Source organism: Oncorhynchus clarkii, chromosome 5, assembly GCF_045791955.1.
Source record: "Oncorhynchus clarkii lewisi isolate Uvic-CL-2024 chromosome 5, UVic_Ocla_1.0, whole genome shotgun sequence".
NCBI classification, from domain to species: domain Eukaryota; kingdom Metazoa; phylum Chordata; class Actinopteri; order Salmoniformes; family Salmonidae; genus Oncorhynchus; species Oncorhynchus clarkii.
Genome location: NC_092151.1, coordinates 47137789 through 47158796, shown reverse-complemented (window position 1 = coordinate 47158796; position 21008 = coordinate 47137789). Strand labels below are relative to the sequence as shown.

General features: G+C 41.1%; 1 protein-coding gene across 1 annotated transcript in view; it reads left to right on the top strand.

The window, feature by feature from the left end:
* Positions 1 to 421: 421 nt before the first annotated feature.
* The window catches only part of LOC139408935 (CBP80/20-dependent translation initiation factor-like), a 128871-nt gene continuing 108284 nt past the window's right edge, over positions 422 to 21008 (top strand). The window contains 2 exon segments of the mRNA XM_071153423.1: positions 422 to 551; positions 17106 to 17332. Coding sequence (XP_071009524.1) covers positions 17150 to 17332 — 183 coding nt within the window. The 5' untranslated portion in view covers positions 422 to 551; positions 17106 to 17149.

Sequence of the window (21008 nt, the reverse complement as noted above, 5' to 3'; positions counted from 1 at the left end):
TATTTATAGATAACAATAAATGGTACAGTCTATTGTATAACAACGCAGGCTGTTGCATGAGAATCTATTTAAACACAAAAATATAAATTGTATGAAATAAAATTTAAATAAACATTTGAACAGTGGATAATTTGTACCGTAATAGCATTAGAATAGGCCTAGATAAAACACAGCACAGGGACAATAAAAAAAATCAATAAACTGAAATTGACTTCAGAAATAATAAAACACATCAAATGTCCCCCAATAACCTCATAGATCCTTCTAAAATGTCTGTATAAGCCTGTATCATTACAACATATATACATTTCAACAAGACTGCGATGTCTCACTAGAACTCCAGCTCCCAGAATCCAAGCCTCCACGTACACATGTCCAGCGAGCAAACCGGACTAAACGTCACATTCATGCGTTTCCCCTGCTTGTGTGTCTGGGAGCGTAATCTTTTTCTTCCGAATACGTTTCTCTCCCGAGAAATATACCCATGACACAGTGGGTTTAATATCAGGAGGTGATCCCGGATTCCCCAGCCGTCCGAATCCAAAATCTGGGTGAGGATATTGTTTTCTGTAAATGGTTTTAGCTTTCGCTATCTAGCTGAAATAATGTTTGCCAGTTGAGTGTTGGTCTAAAGCTAGGTACGGTGTGTGATCAGATCCAATGTTGTGCATGTTTTCGCTGCCTGAGACATGGTGTGGCTAAATGATGATTATGAAAGACATTTCAACTGATTGTGGCTTGACAGAAAGCTGTGACTGGCTTGTAAACTTTATAGTTATGACAGTAGGCAACGTTGGGGTTTGAGCATGAATTAAACTAACGTAGGTAACGTTAACTAGCGTGATGGCGCCCGAGGCCGGACAGATGTGTGGTCATTCTTTTTTTTCCTGATAGTCAACATGAGGCACGCGTCCGGTAAAATAAAACACACTGAAAAAGATTCCATATCGAAAATACGTTTTTTTGTTGTTGTTGTTGTTATTATTAGCTAGCGAGCATGTGTTACTCTCAAACCATCCGCTAAGTGTTGTCCCAGCTGAGACGTTAGTAGTTGCTAACTAGCTAGCTACACAGCTAGTCGATTCTTATGGTCGCTGCAGTATCGAACTTTTTGGTTCAACCCGAGCAAGTTCACATATAAATGTAGTTCTAGATCTGTGTCATTGAAAGCAAGTCTAGGACGCGGTAGATCTGTTGTTTGCGCCATTTTCTACGCTTCTCCTTAAGTTTAGTTTTTGAGTCTTTTACTTTTGATTTTGTACACCAGCTTCAAACACCTGAAAATATTATATATTTTTGGTTATTGAAAATATATTTCAGTGGTTAAGATGGTAAACTGATTATCTACACTGCTTGTTTTGTCACAAACTGAAATTAGGCTTAGAAATTTAGCAAAAAAAAAAATTAATAATAATACATACTATATATTTCCCCAGTGGAAATCGAATTTGCATAAGACTGTTAAGTACTTAATAAGAGCACATGATTAAAAAAAAGAGAGAGAATACAAACATACTATATATATATATATATATATATATATATATATATTCATATATATAGTATGTTTGTATTCTATATATATATATATATATATATATATATATATATATATATATATATATATATATATATATATATATATTTTACATGTGCTCTTATTAAGTGCCCTTTGGCACTTAACAGTCTTATGCAAATTAGATTTCCACTGGGGTGTGGACATCGACCTTAGGGTGTTAACATAAAGCTAGGACAATAAACTGAAAATTAACCTACTCACCTTGCCCTCCTCTTACCAAAGTATTTTGCTTAGCTCATAATTTTCGGGGATTTTGTTCTGTTTGTTCGAAAACCACTGGTCAACAGTAATAACCTATGCATTATGATTCCTGCTATAAAAGTATCTGCCTGTCCCTGTTTTATTGTCGGCTGCTGTGTGTGCAAGCCCCTCTTCACTCATATGACAATATGACCAGCATATGACAATTGTTCAAAATGCAATTGTGGAAAAATAACGTTTTCAAAGCAGCTACTGATCTAGTTAGACAGCAGTCACAGCTTTCTGTGAGTATTTAATGTATATTGGTTCATGGCACCACTTTACAACCAGAGTAAGCTATGTAGTATGGTTTTGAAGTGCCCGCAGAGCTCTCCATTTTCATTTAAGTAGCCTAGACCTAGCACTGGAAAGTTTTGTAGGGCATTACATTTACTGATCAATTAATCAATTAGTCTACATGGCTATCTAGCAACAATGTCATATTTAGTTGGCATACCTGCTAAGTGTTTTGAGTTCACACTTCCTTAGGTGGTGAATAGGCTAATAATATAGCCTGGGCCTACGCACAAAGATGTCGGCAAATCCATCTCTGAAGAACCCAAAATAAATCTGATCATTCTGGATTCTATAGGTTGCACATCAAAATATCGATCTTGAATTACCTGCATATGTTAGATTAAATAACTTTTTTTAATCATAGGCAATTCCATCTGGGTTGTTGTCATGAATCAAGCCTGTCTATCAGCACAACCCACCCCATTATAGTGCACACTAGAGGTCAACCGATTAACTAGGGCCGATTTTCAAGTTTTCATAACAATTGGTAATCAGCCTTTTTGGATGCCGATTATGGCCGATTACATTGCAATCCATGAGGAAACTGCGTGGCAGGCTGACCACCTGTTACGCGAGTGCAGCGTCAAAAGGACCTTGTGGCTGCAATGAGTCAAGGTAAGTTGCTAGCTAGCATTAAACTTATCTTATAAAAAACAATCAATCTTCACATAATCATTAGTTAACTACACATGGTTGATGATATTCCTAGGCTAACTAGCTTGTCCTGCTTTGCATGTAATCAATGCGGTGCCTGTTCATTTATCGTCGAATCACAGCCTAATTCAACTTCGCCGAACGGGTGATGATTTAACAAAAGTGCATTTGCGAAAAAAGCACTTTCGATGCACAAATGCACCTAACCATAAACATCAATGCCTTTCTTAAAATCAATACACAGAAGTATATATTTTTAAACCTGCATATTTAGTTAAAATAAATGCATGTTAGCAGGAAATTTGATCTTGGGAAATTGTCACTTCTCGTGCGTTCAGTGCAAGCAGAGTCAGGGTATATGTAACAGTTTGGGCCACCTGGCTCGTTGTGAACTGTTTCTTCCTAATAAAGACCATAATTAATTAGCCAGAATTTTACATAATTATGCCATAACATTGAAGGTTGTGCAATGTAACAGCAATATTTAGACTTATGGTTGCCACCCGTTAAACAAAATATGTAATAGTTCCGTATTTCGCTGAAAGAGTAAACGTTTTGTTTTCGAAATTATAGTTTCCGGATTTGACCATATTAATGGACCAAAGGCTCATAATTCTGTGTGTTTATTATAATTAATTCTATGATTTGATATTTGATAGAGCGGTCTGACTGAGTGGTGGTAGGCAGCAGCAGGCTCGTAGGCAGCAGCAGGCTCGTAGGCATTCATTCAAACAGCACTTTACTGCATTTGCGAGCAGCTCTTAGCCATACGTGATGCACAGCGCTGTTTATGACTTCAAGTCTATCAACTCCAGAGATTAGGCTGGCAATACTAAAGTGCCTATAAGAAGATCCAATAGTTAAAAGGATATGAAAAACAAATGGTATAGAGAGATAGTTGACACTTCATAATTCCTATAATAACTACAACCTAAAACTTCTTAACTGGGAATATTGAACCACCAGCTTTCATATGTTCTCATGTACTGAGCAAGGAACTTAAATTGTATCTTTTTTACATGGCACATGTTTTTGCATTATTTAAAACAAATTGAACATGTTTCATTATTTATTTGAGACTACATTTATTTTATTTATGTATTATATTAATTTAAAATAAAAGGGTTTTTGTTCATTCAGTACTGTTGTAATTGTCATTATCACAAATATATATAGAAATCGGCCTCGGCTTTTTTTGGTTGAAAAATCATAGTCGGTCAACCTCTAATGCACACCATGCCTGCTCCTCTTACTCATTGCTAGCCTGCACTGGACTCCCCACTAATGGTGCACAGAAGTTAACACACTTGAATAATGCGACATGGCATGTAGAATTTTTAAAACTGTTTTGCAAACAGTAAATTACTATGTCCATAGAGGCTAGAGCATTTTACAATGCAAAAGGTAACGGTAGCTTCCAGCTTTGTAGGCTAACATTCCTTGTTAAAGCTAACATAAATTCACTAACCTAGTACTTTGTTTGTTATAATATACAAACCATAACGCAAAAATATTGCTGATTTCAAAGCTGATTGCCACCAAACACTTTATCCATTCACTTCATCTCCCCCGCCTCACATCTCTCCCAGTCAAGATCATCTTTGCTCAGTTTGTGTAAATGACATCATGGGTCTTATATACAGCGTGCTCACTTTTATAAAAGAGATTACTTCGGCCTCAGACCGCTGCAGCACATCATCGCAGTGCTTGATTCATCACTACAGACCCGGGTTCGATCCCAGGCTGTGTCACAACCGGCTGTGACCGGGAGTCCCATAGGGCGGCGCACAATTGGCTCAGCATCGTTTGGCCGGGGGGCTTTACTCAGCTCATTGCGCTTTAGCGATTCCTTGTGGTGGGCTGGGCGCCTGCAGGCTAACTTCGGTCCAACTGACGGTGTTTCCTCTGACACATTGGTGCAGCTGGCTTCCGGGTTAAGTAGGCAGGTGTTAAGAAGCGCGGTTTGGTTGGTCATGTTTCAGGGGACACATGACTCGACCTTCGCCTCTCCCGAGCCCGTTGGGTAGTTGCAGCGATGAGACAATATCGTAATTGGATTGCAACTGGATGTCATGAAATTGATGAGAAAAAGAGGGTAAAAAAAGAAGCAATTACTTCTTCTATACAAATGTTGATCAGTACAATAAAATAAGTCCCAAATGGAAAAGAAACAGATTGTTTATCATCTGTAGCCCTGTGAAATCAGCTCAATAACTCAATGCATGCACACACTCCTATTGAATATGCATGCACCTGTATTGTGAATTAGTGTTGCACGCTATACTAAAACTTTGTTAGTTGTTAGCTGCATTGTTAGCGTCCCACTCATGCTGCACAGAAGTTAACACACTTTAATAATGCAACACGGCATGTAAAAATGTTGAAACTGTTTGCACAACAATGTCGATAGTCCAGAACACTTTTACAATGCAAGACAATACCGGTAGCTTCCAGCTTTAATTGTAGGGCTAACTTTCCCTGCAAGCTTACAGCTGACTTCACTACCGTAGTACTTTTTTGGTGATAATATGCAAACCATAACGCAAAATACTCTGATTTTCAAAGCTGATTGCCACAAAACACATTATTAATTCACATCGTCTCCCTCGCCACCAAAAACAAATTCACTTATTTTTCTCCACAGCCACACTCTGCCTCATGAATGACATCATTACTTTCTTAAAGATACAGCGCACACTTTTATAATAGATTGCTTCTTCAATGCAAATGTTGTTGATCAGTGGAATTTAAAGTACATGTTCTCTTAACAGTTGCCACAATAAACTAAGACCTAAACGGAAGGGATTGTTTGTCATCTGTAGCCCCATGAAATCAGCTAAAACAAGCTCAGTAACTCAATGCATGCACACATTCCTATTGAATAATATTCCTTTACCTGTCTTGTGATTAGACCTAGGCTACATATTGATTTACCCAGTTTATCAATAGAGATTTACCATTTAAATAAGTTACCATTATGTTGTTTTGTAGGTAGATTGTTTTTACCAAAGTCAAATTGATTCATTAATGCATACATGGCTGTCTCTAAAAAATGGACATACACATTTTGTAATGTAATGATATTGAACAAAAAAATGCCCACCTATTGAACAGAGCAGTAGCTGATTTTATCTGTCTGGATCAAGCTCTATTCTGAGACTGGCTAATACGCCTTTGTTTTGTCGTAGTATCTTTTTGGTATTGAGTATTGTGATACTAAATCTGGTATTGAAGTAGAAATTACTTTAAAAATAATACTGACAACACTATGAGCTCCACCAAGTTTCTGCCATATTGCTCTCACATATCCAGTCCTCTCAGATCTGTGAAGGGAAGTGATGGGAACACGTTGAATGAGACACAGCCCAAGCTTCATTTATCAGGGCTTCAGCAGGGTTGTCAACCTAGGCTGCAGTGTTTTGTGTCGGGTCAGTTTAGGCTGCAGCACAGCAGCCAGGCAGTTCTCTAACCTAAGCGCTCTGCATTGATTTCTGTAGCCTACTAATGCAGTCCTGTGGTCACAGCCTCTGGCCCTGTGTATCACTACAGTGATGAGATTATGATGACCTGGATGGAAATCATCATGTGACCTTGGCTTGAGTCCTCGAAAGTGCCACTGTTACTGATGCACAAAACAAAGTAAAGCTAGGCTAATGTCATGGATGAAGGATGAGCCCTCGCTTAAATCTTGTATAGAGACTTTTTGAGGCAATATTTGTGGTGTTATTGGAAGTGGTGTGGGCAGCCGTAGATGAGAAGATGTCAGAATAATTTGCTTAGTCTATAAGGAGTTATAAATCACCCACATAGTTGTATTATAATAAGCAGGGAACTGTACTAGATAGAATAGGCTTTTAGTGTATTAGAAGCAGTGAGTACATTATTCTGCTGTGTGTCTATCACCCAGCTTTACGGTTTAAAGCTGCCTGAGAATCCAATGATTTAGTCCAGTATGGGAATATATTAGAGCTGGGTGATATAGACAAAAATCCATATTGCGATAAATTGATGCGCTAACGATACATAGAACGATACGTTTCTAACATTAATGTGCACCACAGTTGGAACCGGTTCAGGGAACAGATACAGAAAATACCTAAATTGTTCATGGAACAGAATCAGAACCGGGAACGAAAGTGATCTATACTATACCGGCGCAGAACCGTTGTTTTAAAATTCATGGGAACTGGTTAATAAAGCTATTTTACATTCCAGGCATGTTCTTTCAGTCACACAAAAAAAGAACATGCAAAGCCCTCCCCTGTCAATCAGAAACCTCATCCAGTGTGTAGGCTACCTGCCCCTCCCCCTCCAAAGCTAAACTGTAGCTTACTGACGTGACAAGCGTGATTCAGAAGATGGGGAGAGAGATTTTTAATTAGAAGTATGGATTCACTTTTTCAATGATAGTTACAAATACTATAGTTATCACATTTCAGATTGGATTAACTACAAAAAGGTAACACGTGTTTTTAATTCTAGTGCCGCTCTGCACACACAAGCTTGTTAGCTAGCTATGTATCTCTGGTCCAATGTTAAGCCGACTCTGACGTTCAAAGACATTCAAAGTTCCTCCATAGAAGCCGTTCCTCTGTATGTATAATTCTGTGGTCCTAATTCAGATAATGCTTGTCATCACAAGATGCCCAGTTCTTCAAGCCAAGTCTTCTCCTCCACCCTCTTTCTCTTTCTCTCTCCCCACCTTCAAAATTTCAGTTGCATCTTGTGTTTCCATTACGGATGTAAACAACTCACTGATCTATAGCTTGCCTGCTCCATAACAAGCTGCTCTATCTGCACTGCATGATTGGTGTAATTTAATGTTGAGCTAAACGTACAAAAAACAGAAAATGACAAAATATACCAGTACTTTTGACGTTCGATCCCGTTCAGAACTTTATTTTGCTGGTCGGAACATTGAAACGGAACCACATGTTGTTCTGTTCAGAACGAAACGATTGGAAAATTATTTCGGTTCCAACCCCTGCTTTAAGTAAGGACATTCTCCTACCAATGTTTGTCTATGGAGATGCAAGGCTATGTGCTCGATTTTTATAAACCTGTCATCAACAGGTGTGGCTGAAATAGCCGAATCCACTAATTGGGGTGTCAACATACAGTACCAGTCAAAAGTTTGGACAGCTACTCATTCCAGGGTTTTTCTTTATTTGTACTATTTTCTACATTCTAGAATAATAGTGAACACATCAAACTATGGAATCATGTAGTAACCAAAAGTGTTAAACAAATCAATATATATTTTAGATTCTTCAAAGTAGCCACTCTTTGCCTTAATGACAATGTTGCACACTCTTTGCATTCTCTCAACCAACTTCATGAGGAATGCTTTTCCAACAGCCTTGAAGGAGTTCCCACATATGCTGAGCACTTGTTGGCTGCTTTTACTTCACTCTGCGGTCCAACTGATCCCAAACCATCACAATTGGGTTGAGGTCGGGTGATTGTAGAGGCCAGGTCTTCCAATGCAGCACTCCATCACTCTCCTTGGTTAAATAGCCCTTACACAGCCTGGAGGTGTGTTTTGGTTCATTGTCCTGTTGGAAAAATAAATGATAGTCCCACTAAGTTCAAACCAGATTGGACGGCGCATCGCTGCAGAATGCTGTGGTAGCCATGCTTGTTAAGTGTGCCTTGAATTCTAAATAAATCACTGACAGTGTCACCGGCAAAGCACCCCCACACCATCCCACCACCACCTCCGTGTTTCACGGTGGGAGCCACACATTTGTGCGTCTCACAAAGACACGATAGTTGGAACAAAAAATCTAAAATTTGGACTCACCAGACCACAGGACAGATTTCCACCGGTCTAATGTTCATTTCTCGTGTTTCTTGGCCCAAGCAAGTCTGCTTCTTATTGGTGTCCTTTTAGTAGCCAGCAGCATACCACCCTGCTTACCACTGCTGGCTTGCTTCTGAAGCTAAGCAGGGTTGGTCCTGGTCAGTCCCTGGATGGGAGACCAGAGGATGCTGGAAGTGCTGTTGGAGGGCCAGTAGGAGGCACTCTTTCCTCTGGTCTAAAAAATATCCCAATTCCCCAGGTCAGTGATTGGGGACACTGCCCTGTGTAGGGTGCTGTCTTTCGGATGGGACGTTAAATGGGTGTCCTGACTCTCTGAGGTCATTAAAGATCCCATGGCACTTATCGTAAGAGTAGGGGTGTTAACCCCGGTGTCTTGGCTAAATTCCCAATCTGGCTCTCAAACCATCACGGTCTCATTGTCTCATTCATCCCCCCTCCTCTCTCCGGTAACTATTCCCCGTGTTCTCAGTCAACTTACCTGGTAAAATAACGGAAAAAAAACAAAAAGTAGTGGTTTCTTTACAGCAATTCAACCATGAAGGCCTGATTCACGCGGTCTCTTCTGAACAGTTGATGTTGAGATGTGTCTGTTACTTGAACTCTGAAGCATTTATTTGTGCTGCAATCAGCTGCAGTAAACTCTATTGAACTTATTCTCTGCAGCAGAGGTAACTCTGGGTCTTTCTTTCCTGTGGCGGTTTCATTATAGCGCTTGATGGTTTTTGTGACTGCACTTGAAGAAACTTTCAAAGTTCTTGAAATGTTCCGCATTGACTGACCTTAGTGTCTTAAAGTAATGGTCTGTCGCTTCTCTTTTGATTATTTGAACTGTTCTTGCCATAATATGGACTTGGTCTTTTACTAAATAGACCCATCTTCTATTTACCACCCCTACAACACAACTGACTAGCTCAAATGCATTAAGATGGAAAGAAATTAACACTTTTAACAAAGCACACCTGTTAATTGAAATGCATTCCATTTGACTACCTCGTGAAGCTGGTTGAGAGAATGCCAAGAGTGTGTAAATCTGTGAAGGCAAAGGGTGGCTACTTTGAAGAATCTCAAATATAAAATATGTTTAAACATAAATATAAAACTATTTTTGGTTACTACATGATTAGTTTTGATGTCTTCACTATTATTCTAGTGTAATTTTGTATACATGGTGTATCTTTCAGCAGCTTGGTGGGGTTTTAATTAGCCTAATAGCTGCTCTCTGGCTTAAAAATAATGGTAATAGTTACACTAATTCCACCAAAGACCTTTGTTTATTCGTCCTTTGTTCCCTGACCGCTGTGGCTATGCTGGGATAGCAACTACCTAGGACCTTCCTGTGACAAAGTTTTGTTGTGATCTCATCCTCCTTTGTTGACATATAGCTTAGGTGAACTTTTTTATTTTATTTATTTAACCTTTATTTAACTAGGCAAGTCAGTTAAGAACAAATTCGTATTTACAAAGACGGCCCTAGGAACAGTGGGTTAACTGCCTTGTTCAGGGACAGAACAACAGATTTTTTACCTTGTCAGCTCAGGGATTCAATCTAGCAACCTTTCTGTTACTGGCCCAACACTCTAACCACTGTGCTACCTGCAGCCCCACTGGTTTTGAGGCCTTTGTATGATATTGTGCTGCATGCATCATGTATATCATATCTCAGGCTTTGCTGTGAGATAATACCTTCGCCTCGGCATTCATGCACATGTTGGTGAGCCAGGCATCTAGGGAAGCCCAGTGGGGCTGCTGCCAGGCCTGCACACCCCTGTCCTAGTCCCTGCTCCCAAGGCCCCACCAGGGTCAAACTGGAGGAACAATGTTCCCATTGACACACCTAAGACTGCATGTGAAGGTGGGCCCCCCACTTCTGCCTGTCGCCCCCACAAGCCCCTCAGTACAGCTATGACATCCTCTATCCAGACCAAAGCTAGCAAATTTAGATTCATACTCACACAGGACTGTTTACTCACACTGTGGTGTTACCAGGCATATATAGAGAGAGAGGGCTGAAAAGCATTTTCTTTCCATGTGGTCTTCTCATTTCCATGTTGTTGTTGTAACGCAGGCACCATGCCACCTCATTTATAGTCAGAGTATAGCAACTTGTCAAGCTTGATTTGGGTATACAATAGGGCTGGGCGATATATCAAATTAATTTGAAGTTGTGTTTTTGCGCGATATTCCAAATGCCTGTATCGCAAGAATCAAGTTTTTATGGGCGTTTATGTCCGTTTATGTTCTCATGTTGTATTTTTGGTCTCATCTCCTTCGATCCTCTGTGATGTGTGCACCTTCCTATATACACCAGAGATCTGTATATAATGACGAGGTGCCCGTCTCCGCCCTAACAATGGGAGTCGTTGTCCCAATGGCGGGAAGTCAGGCGACAAGCTTAGGCCCAAAACTCGCTATTTATATTTATTTATTTTATATTTATTTATTCAACTCGCTATTTATATTTGACGCTTGGTCCAACAGAATCGGTCATATGGACACAAACACATTGAGACATTATTTTACTGTAAAAGAGAAGTAAACTTTTCTAACTATACCCTTTTTATGTCTGAATTACTCAAATTGCGCGCAGAGCAAATAACACTAAAACGAGAGTATCAATGAACGGCATTGGTGTACCATGTACCGCTAACAGTATTTTAGCCAATGACTGTTATAGTAGCTGTCTAGTCTGTGTCTTTTAAATGTGCAATAAGCATAAAAAACAATTGTATAAGGATTTGGCAACTCGTTCTCATTCTGAGAAATAAGGTAGGCCACTCGACTTCAACATCTGAAAAAAGTGGGCAGGCTTACATGCTTTTCTAATAGTTGGAGACAGACAGAAGGGGTTTGTTCATAACAATTCCGCTGTTCAACCTTGTTAGCTGGCAATCGATTCAAGTTGGCCTAACTTAAAATAGAAAGATTAGCTGGCAAAAACACTAGCACATGGGCTTGACAGATTGTTGGTGAGACGTGATAATTTTCGATGCAAGAAGTTATTGACTATTAGTGAATGTGCATTATGCATGGTGATAGCCTGCACTGTGATAGTCTCAGAGGTCCGTTAAAAGCGCAGAGAGCATCATGAAGAACAAGGAACACACCAGGCAGGTCCGAGATACTGTTGTGAAGAAGTTTAAAGCCGGATTTGGATACAAAAAGATTTCCCAAGCTTTAAACATCCCAAGGAGCACTGTGCAAGCGATAATATTGAAATGGAATGAGTATCAGACCACTGCAAATCTACCAAGACCTGGCCGTCCCTCTAAACTTTCAGCTCATACAAGGAGAAGACTGATCAGAGATGCAGCCAAGAGGCCCATGATCACTCTGGATGAACTGCAGAGATCTACAGCTGAGGTGGGAGACTCTGTCCATAGGACAACAATCAGTCGTATATTGCACAAATCTGGCCTTTATGGAAGAGTGGCAAGAAGAAAGCCATTTCTTAAAGATATCCATAAAAAGTGTTGTTTAAAGTTTGCCACAAGCCACCTGGGAGACACACCAAACATGTGGAAGAAGGTGCTCTGGTCAGATGAAACCAAAATTGAACTTTCTGGCAACAATGCAAAACGTTATGTTTGGTGTGAAAGCAACACAGCTCATCACACTGAACACACCATCCCCACTGTCAAACATGGTGGTGGCAGCATCATGGTTTGGGCCTGCTTTTCTTCAGCAGGGACAGGGAAGATGGTTAAAATTGATGGGAAGATGGATGGAGCCAAATACAGGACCATTCTGGAAGAAAACCTGATGGAGTCTGCAAAAGACCTGAGACTGGGACGGAGATTTGTCTTCCAACAAGACAATGATCCAAAACATAAAGCAAAATCTACAATGGAATGGTTCAAAAATAAACATATCCAGGTGTTAGAATGGCCAAGTCAAAGTCCAGACCTGAATCCAATCGAGAATCTGTGGAAAGAACTGAAAACTGCTGTTCACAAATGCTCTCCATCCAACCTCACTGAGCTCGAGCTGTTTTGCAAGGAGGAATGGGAAAAAATGTCAGTCTCTCGATGTGCAAAACTGATAGAGACATACCCCAAGCGACTTACAGCTGTAATCGCAGCAAAAGGTGGCGCTACAAAGTATTAACTTAAGGGGGCTGAATAATTTTGCACGCCCAATTTTTCAGTTTTTGATTTGTTAAAAAAGTTTGAAATATCCAATAAATGTCGTTCCACTTCATGATTGTGTCCCACTTGTTGTTGATTCTTCACAAAAAAAATACAGTTTTATATCTTTATGTTTGAAGCCTGAAATGTGGCAAAAGGTCGCAAAGTTCAAGGGGGCCGAATACTTTCGCAAGGCACTGTGTATATATATATATATATATATATGATTTTTGTTATGTTTACAAGCCTACTTGTGTCATAGGCCTAAATAATTTCGGCTATAATGTCCATTTGCCTTTCGGTGAGTATTTATTCTTATGTGGCGCTTGAATGAACTGCCAATCATATGCTCAAATTCAAATAGCATGATATTAACACTGCAACAGAGTAGGTAAATGTTGAACTGGCCCTGTCGAGATCCACTGGCCCGACGCGTTTTTACTGGCCAGCGCTAGTGTCGGAATCTGAACGTGAAAGAAAACAAACGGATGTGCCAGAAAACAATGGCCTAAATGGATTTCTACTCATTGTTTCCACATTATATGTGGGAAGCAAATTCACTCACATTATGGGACATACAAATTCATGCTCTCTTCCTGCGTGTAGAGGAATTTGACTGCAACCACAGCACACACAACACACACACACACCCAGGTACCGAGAGGCGGGATCGACCAGCGCACTGTCAAACCAACAGTGTTTCCCCGTCATCGCTCACTTTGTGACTGACACACGCCTGTCCTATCAATAGATCACTAGAAGATGCATAATGTTCATTCTAGCGGGAGAAGGCTTGACATACTTTTTTTCTGGCTAGCGAATTGAAAAGTAGCCTAGTTAATTTAAGTGGGAAAGTGCCTGGCTGAAAATGAGTCTAATCGGCTGCATAGCCGACAGCCGGCGCTGGTTGAAAACAAGAAATATAATTTCATCTTACCTGCAGCAGCAGGGTGCTTCTAGGAAGCATTCTTAAAGATGCAATATGTATCTTTTTGGGCGACCTGACCAAATTCACATAAATGTGATTTATTGATCTTTCATTCTTATTGAAAGCAAGTCTAAGAAGTGGTAAATATGTTTATAAACTCAGCAAAAAAGGAAACGTGCTCTCACTGACAACAGCGTTTATTTTCAGCAAACGTAACATGTGTAAATACTTGTATTTACATAAGATTCAACAACTGAGACATAAACTGAACAAGTTCCACAGACATGGGACTAACAGAAATTGAATAATGTGTCCCTGAACAAAGGGGGGTCAAAATCAAAAGTAACAGTCAGTATCTGGTGTGGCAACCAGCTGCATTAAGTACTGCAGTGCATCTCCTCCTCATGGACTGCACCAGATTTGCCAGTTCTTGCTGTGAGATGTTACCCCACTCTTCCACCAAGCCCCTGCAAGTTCCCGGACATTTCTGAGGGGAATGTCCCTAGCCCTATCCCTGACCCTCCGATCCAACAGGTCCCAGACCTGCTCAATGGGATTGAGATCTGGGCTCTTCACTGGCCATGGCAGAACACTGACATTCCTGTCTTGCAGGAAATCCACCACAGAACGAGCAGTATGGCTGGTGGCATTGTCATGCTGGCATTGTCATGTCAGGATGAGCCTGCAGGAAGGGTACCACATGAGGGAGCCGACCGCATTATCTACCAAGAGAATCCCCACCCCCCCAAGCAGACACCTCAACGTCCCTGAAAGAACTTCATTGGACTCTATGTAAACTGGAAACCACATATCCTGAGGCTGTATTTATTGTAGCTGGGGATTTTAACAACACTAATCTGAAAACAAGGCTCCCTAAATTTTATCAGCCTATCAAGTGGACTGGCCAATATCCAGCAACTTTGCACAGCTATTGAAGAGTGGGACAACATTCCACGGGCTGCAATCAACAGCCTGATCAACTCTATGCGAAGATGTGTCGCGCTGCATGAGGCAAATTGTGGTCACACCACTGATTCATGCCCTTACTTTTTAAGGTATCTGTGACCAACAGATTTATGTATTCCCATTCATTTGAAATCCATAGATTAGGGCCTAATGAATTTATTTATATTGACTGATTTCCTTATATGTAACTCTAAAATCTTTGTTGCATGTTGTCACCGGGACACTGACCAACGCTTTGGTTCTTATTAGGGCTGGGAATTGCCAGGGACCTCACGATACAATATTATCACGATACAATATTATCTCGATACTTCGGTGCCGATACGATATGTATTGCGATTCTTAAGATTCTATATGCCCCTCAAACTCAACTCTGGACCTCGAAGCCAGTTCCACTGCTTTTTCCCCCACATTATTTTCTTAAACGGGCACTATTTAGACCTGTGTGACCAGGTGAGTTTAATTCATTCAGGTATACCAGAAAACCAGCCGGCTCTGGACCTCGTAGGGTAAGAGTTGAATGCCTCTGCTGTATGCATTGTGATTTGATACTGTGATGTTCCAAAAAAAACAATGCTCTCCATATTTCTGCTGCAGATGGACAAGACAGGGCCATAACAAAACATGTTTTGATCAGCCTTGGAAAGAAAAGTGCGGAAAAATAAATTGGCTCCCTATTTAAAAAGATGGAGAACAAGCTATGAAGGAAAAATACTGCCGTTTTGGTGCATGTACAGCTGTCTAGCGCCAAAATTATATTGCGATATTGTCAATACAATAAGATATTTCATCCAAAATAATATCCCTATATTTAACTATACACCCCCCTCCCATCACTAGCGAATACTGTGCTAACAGACTCCTGTTCAGACCATTGTGTCACAGCTCTCCCTCGCTGTGGACCATGTGAGTCACTTCAGCCAGTCTACTGACCAGTGGTCAACTGGTGAATGTGTAGCCATCAGTGGAGTTAGCATTAGCCTCACTAGCTAGGCTAATCAGGCCCCAGATTAGTGGATCATATCTACACACAGCGAGATTAAAACCTATAGGTATAGCAGCAATAGAATGAGGATCAGAGCATTAGTACGTCATATTACAGAAACAAGAAGCGTTAATCAGTCTGTGTAGTAGGCTAATGTCCATTGTAAAGAACAAAATGAGTCTGCATTTACTCCCCTTTAATTGGTTGAGAGTAGCCTACATACAACTGCCTCAGGCAGTCTCAACACAGGCCTACTACTATACCACTATTCAGGCTGCTCTGCTGCCATAGTAAATCCTCTTGCGTGGCATGCCCAGTGCTCAGGCAGGGCAGTAGTGTAAAGAAGCTTAGCAGAAGGCCTTAGTCATGTGACCACCAACAGCCACTTCACTGTCAGATAAAACACAGGGAAGGAGAGGTAGAGTTGGGAAGAGGGAGAGAAAGTGAAGGAAAGATGGATTTTTTTAAATATATTTTTTATAATTTTTATTTAACCTTTTATTTAATTAGATGAGTCAGTTAACAACAAATTCTTCATTATAATGACGATAATACCAAAAGGCGAAAGACTTCCTGCGGGGACGGGGGCTGGGATTAAAAAGAAAAAAATAACATTTAAATATAGGACAAAACACAGATCACGACAAGAGAGACAACACAGGCAGGGTGAAAGGCATAGAGCTCGCTATCTTGTAGTCCTAAAAAACTGAAATGAGTTACCTTTGGTTCGTTCAGCCATTCCTATGGGGGAAATTAATAGGGAAATTAAGGTCTGAGGCTTATAGGAGATCTTTAAACGCTTTGTTCTATGAGATAATATCAGTGTGTTAACACGACCTGTATGAATATGAGGTCTTTATGTGCTTGTTTGGATTACATAAATGCTTCCCAATTCACAAAAAGTGATGTTAGCTGTTGAAGATTTTCATAGAACAAAACGTGTAAGATCTGCTAAGCCTGTGTTTACTACATACCTTTATTTGGGTGTTTGATATCCCCATAGGCTTTGGCCAACGAGCCATGGCTGAGTTAGTGCCTGGTAAAACCCCTGCAGAGAGACAAAGCTGTCCTGTTTCATAACTGACTATGTCTGGCTCTGGTCTGGGGACAAGGTTAGGAGGTGAGACAGACCGACTGTGACTAGACTGTGGTTCTGCTGCCTGCTGGGCCTGGGCGTAGCAGTAGGACTGAAGGACAATTCTGTCTGGGATGTAAACACACTATGCCTCCCCTGCTGATGGAGTGGTGTTATTACTGCTCTGCCCTGAATGGGAGTGGTTTGGATTTTGCGTTCAGTCTTCTGAGAGGTCTGACAGTGTCTATTTGACATTTTCTTAATGGATGTTTTTGAATGAGCTTTTCTTGAATGAAAATGATTGAACTATCTGTCTGAATGACACACTTATAGCTTCTTGATTCAACATGGTGGTTTTAAGTTGATATGCTGCAGTCTTGTTTTTGTTTTGATCTCTCTACTAACCAGCCATTTCTCCTGCACCTCTCTGCAGGTCCTCTCCTCCCTCCCCCGCCAGCGGGCAGGCAGCAGGTTGCCATGGAAAACTCGTCGGTGGCGTCCGCATCCTCAGAGGCGGGCAGCACGCGCTCACAGGAGATTGAGGAGCTGGAGCGCTTCATCGACAGCTACGTGCTGGAGTACCAGGTGCAAGGCCTTCTGGGAGACAAAAACGAGACGTACCTGGACGGAGACAACAAACCCCAGTCCCACATTTCACAGGTTAGCTAAGGCTAATGCTAAACGGGACCAGAGTGGCAACATTGATGCTGATACAAGTAGTCTAGGCTTGTCACGATACCAACATTTTGACAAACGATACAATATCAGACGAAGTAGCATGATACCAAATAGTATCGCGATACCATGGTGGGAAAAAATCAGTGGCCGAGCATCCTGTTCGCTCCGTCCCCCGTTCTCCAAAAACCTGTCACTGAAATTCACACTTCTACTTAATACAACACATTACATTTAACTTCACACTGTTCAGTGTATAGTAGAATACTGCATAGAATGGCTGATTTGCTCATATTGGTTGGCGGAATGGTAGGAAGGAATATTGATCAGTGTAGGCTAGAGGTCGACCGACTTATTATTTTTCAACGCCGATACCGATTATTGGAGGACCAAAAAAATCCGGTACCGATTAATCGGCCAATTTATAAATAAAAAAAAACAAACACTTATTGTAACTTATTGTAACTTAATATAATACATCAATAAAATCAATTTAGCCTCAAGTAGATAATGAAACATGTTCAATTTGGTTTACATAATGCAAAAACAGTGTTGGAGGAGAAAGTAAAAGTGCAATATTTGCCATGTAAGAAAGCTAAGTTCCTTGCTCAGAACTTGAGAACATTCAAGCTGGTGGTTCCTTTTAACTTCTTGATTCTACTTGAGACGCATATGTCTCAACTAGGCACCTGGAAATGCAAATGCGCTACGCTAAATGCTAAATGTACTCGTTAAAACTCAAACCTTGATCAAAATTCACAAGCAGGGTATTGAATTAAAGCTACACTCGTTGTGAACCTAGCCAACAAGTCAGATTTTTAAAATGCTTTTCGGCGAAAGCATGAGAAGCTATTATCTGATAGCATGCAACACCCCAAAATGCCTGAATGCGATGTAAACCTTTCCGTATTTTATCTATCGGGTGGCATCCATAAATCTAAATATTCCTGTTACATTGCACAACCTTCAATGTTATGTCATAATTACGTAAAATTCTGGCAAATTAGGCGGCCCAAACTGTTGCATATACACTGACTCTGCGTGCAATGAACGCAAGAGAAGTGACACAATTTCGCCTGGTTAATATTACCTGCTAACCTGGATTTCTTTTAGCAAAATATGCATGTTTAAAAAATATATAGTTCTCTGTATTGATTTTAAGAAAGGCATTGATGTTTATGGTTAGGTACAGTCGTGCAACGATTGTGCTTTTTTCGCAAATACGCTTTTGTTAGATCATCCCACGTTTGGCTAGGTTGGCTGTCTTTGTTAGGAATAAATAGTCTTCACAGAGTTCGCAACGAGCAGGCAATATGAACTAAATATGCAGGTTTAAAAATATATACTTGTGTATTAATTTTAAGAAAGGCATTGATGTTTATGGTTAGGTACACATTGGAGCAAGACAGTCCTTTTTTGCGAAAACGCACCGCATCGATTATATGCAACGCAGGACACGCTAGATAAACTACTAATTTCATCAACCATGTGTAGTTAACTAGTGATTATGATTGATTGATTTGTTTTTTATAAGATAAGTTTAATGCTAGCTAGCAACTTACCTTGCATTCGCGTAACAGGCAGTCTCCTTGTGGAGTGCAATGTAATCAAGTGGTTAGAGCGTTGGGCTAGTTAACTGTAAGGTTGCCAGATTGAATCCCCCGAGCTGACAAGGTAAAAATCTGTAATTCTGCCCCTGAACAAGGCAGTAAACCCACCGTTCCTAGGCCGTCATTGAAAATAAGAATGTGTTCTTAACTGACTTGCCTAGTTAAATAAAGGATAAATAAAGGGGTAAAAAATCAAATTGGCCAAATCGGTGTCCAAAAATACCAATTCCCGATTGTTATGAAAACAACTTGAAATCGGCCCTAATTAATCGGCCATTCCGATTAATCGGTCGGCCTCTAGTGTAGGCTGCTGAAGGGAGGATGGCTCATAATGGAGCGAATGGAATCAAACACATAGAAACCATGTGTTTGATACCATTACGCTACAGCCATTACCACGAGCCCGTCCTCCCTAATTAAGGTGCCACGACCTCCTGTGATATACATGTCATGATATACATGACACACATACTCTCTCTGTTTCCCTCACTCTCATAAACACACACTCCACTCTCTCGCTCTCCCACAAACACACCGACTGCTCCCAACTTGTAAAACGTTAGGCACCAAACAATTTAAGAAGCACCAGAAATAAATAGATTTTTGATTTAGTTTAGGCTTGCATTAGACCTATATGAAACCTACCATTTTGAAGCACATCTTATGAGTATCAAACCCTTTTCCTTTTTGCCTGTGCCTAAACCTACTGTCAAGTTACCAGGTTGTTAGCTAGCTAGGTAACATGACTGCACATCGTTGTTTGTTAATAAACCAATAATTAGCGATGCAGGATTAGTTTAAAGTAATTGATTCAATTGTTTTTTATTCCCCTTAATAAATCTACACACAATACACCATAATGACAAAGAAAAACATGTTTTTTGAAATTTTGCACATTTCTCCAAAGATGTTAGATCGTGTTCAAGTCTGGGCTCGGGCTGTGCTGCTCAAGGACATTCAGAGACTTGTCCCGAAGCCACTCCTGAGTTGTCTTGGTTGTGTGCTAAGGCTCATTGTCCTGTTGGAAGGTTAACCTTCGCCCCAGTCTAAGTGCTCTGGAACAGGTTTTCATCAAGGATCTCTGTACTTTGCTCCGTTCATCTTTGCCTTGAACGGAGAAAAAAAAACATCCCCACAGCATGATGCTGCCACCACCATGCTTCACCGTAGTGATGATGCCAGATTTCCTCCAGACGTGACACTTGGCATTCAGACCTGAGAGTTCACTCTTGGTTTCATCAGACCAGAGAATCTTGTTTCTCATAGTCTGAGGGTCTTTAGGTGCCTTTTGTCAAACTCCAAGTGGGCTGTCATGTGCCTTTTAATGAGGAGTGTCTTCTGTCTGGCCACTCTACCCTAAAGGCCTGATTTGGTGGAGTGCAGCAGAGATGGTTGTCCTTCTGGAAGGTTCTCCCATGTCCACAGAGGACCTCTAGAGCTCTGTCAGAGTGACCATCGGGTTCTTTTTTATTTTGTGTGTGTGTGTGTGTGTGTGAATTTTTACCCCCTTTTTTCCCCTAATTTCGTGGTATCCAATTGTTAGTAGCTACTATCTTGTCTCATCGCTACAACTCCCGTACGGGCTCGGGAGAGACGAAGGTCGAAAGTCATGCGTCCTCCGATACACAACCCAACCAAGCCGCACTGCTTCTTAACACAGCTCGCATCCAACCTGGAAGCCAGCCGCACCAATGTGTTGGAGGAAACACCATGCACCTGGCGACCTTGGTTAGCGTGCACTGAGCCCGGCCCGCCACAGGAGTCGCTGGTGCACGATGAGACAAGGATATTCTTACCGGCCAAACCCTCCCTAACCCGGATGACGCTAGACCAATTGTGCGTCGCCCCACGGACCTCCCGGTCGCGGCCGGTTGCGACAGAGCCTGGGCGCGAACCCAGAGTCTTTGGTGGCACAGCGCCCTTAACCACTGCGCCAACCGGGAGGCCGACCATCGGGTTCTTGGTCACCTCCCTGACCATGTTCCTTCTCCCCCGATGGCTGAGTTTGGCCAGGTTGCCAGATCTAGGAAGAGTCTTGGTGGTTCCAAACT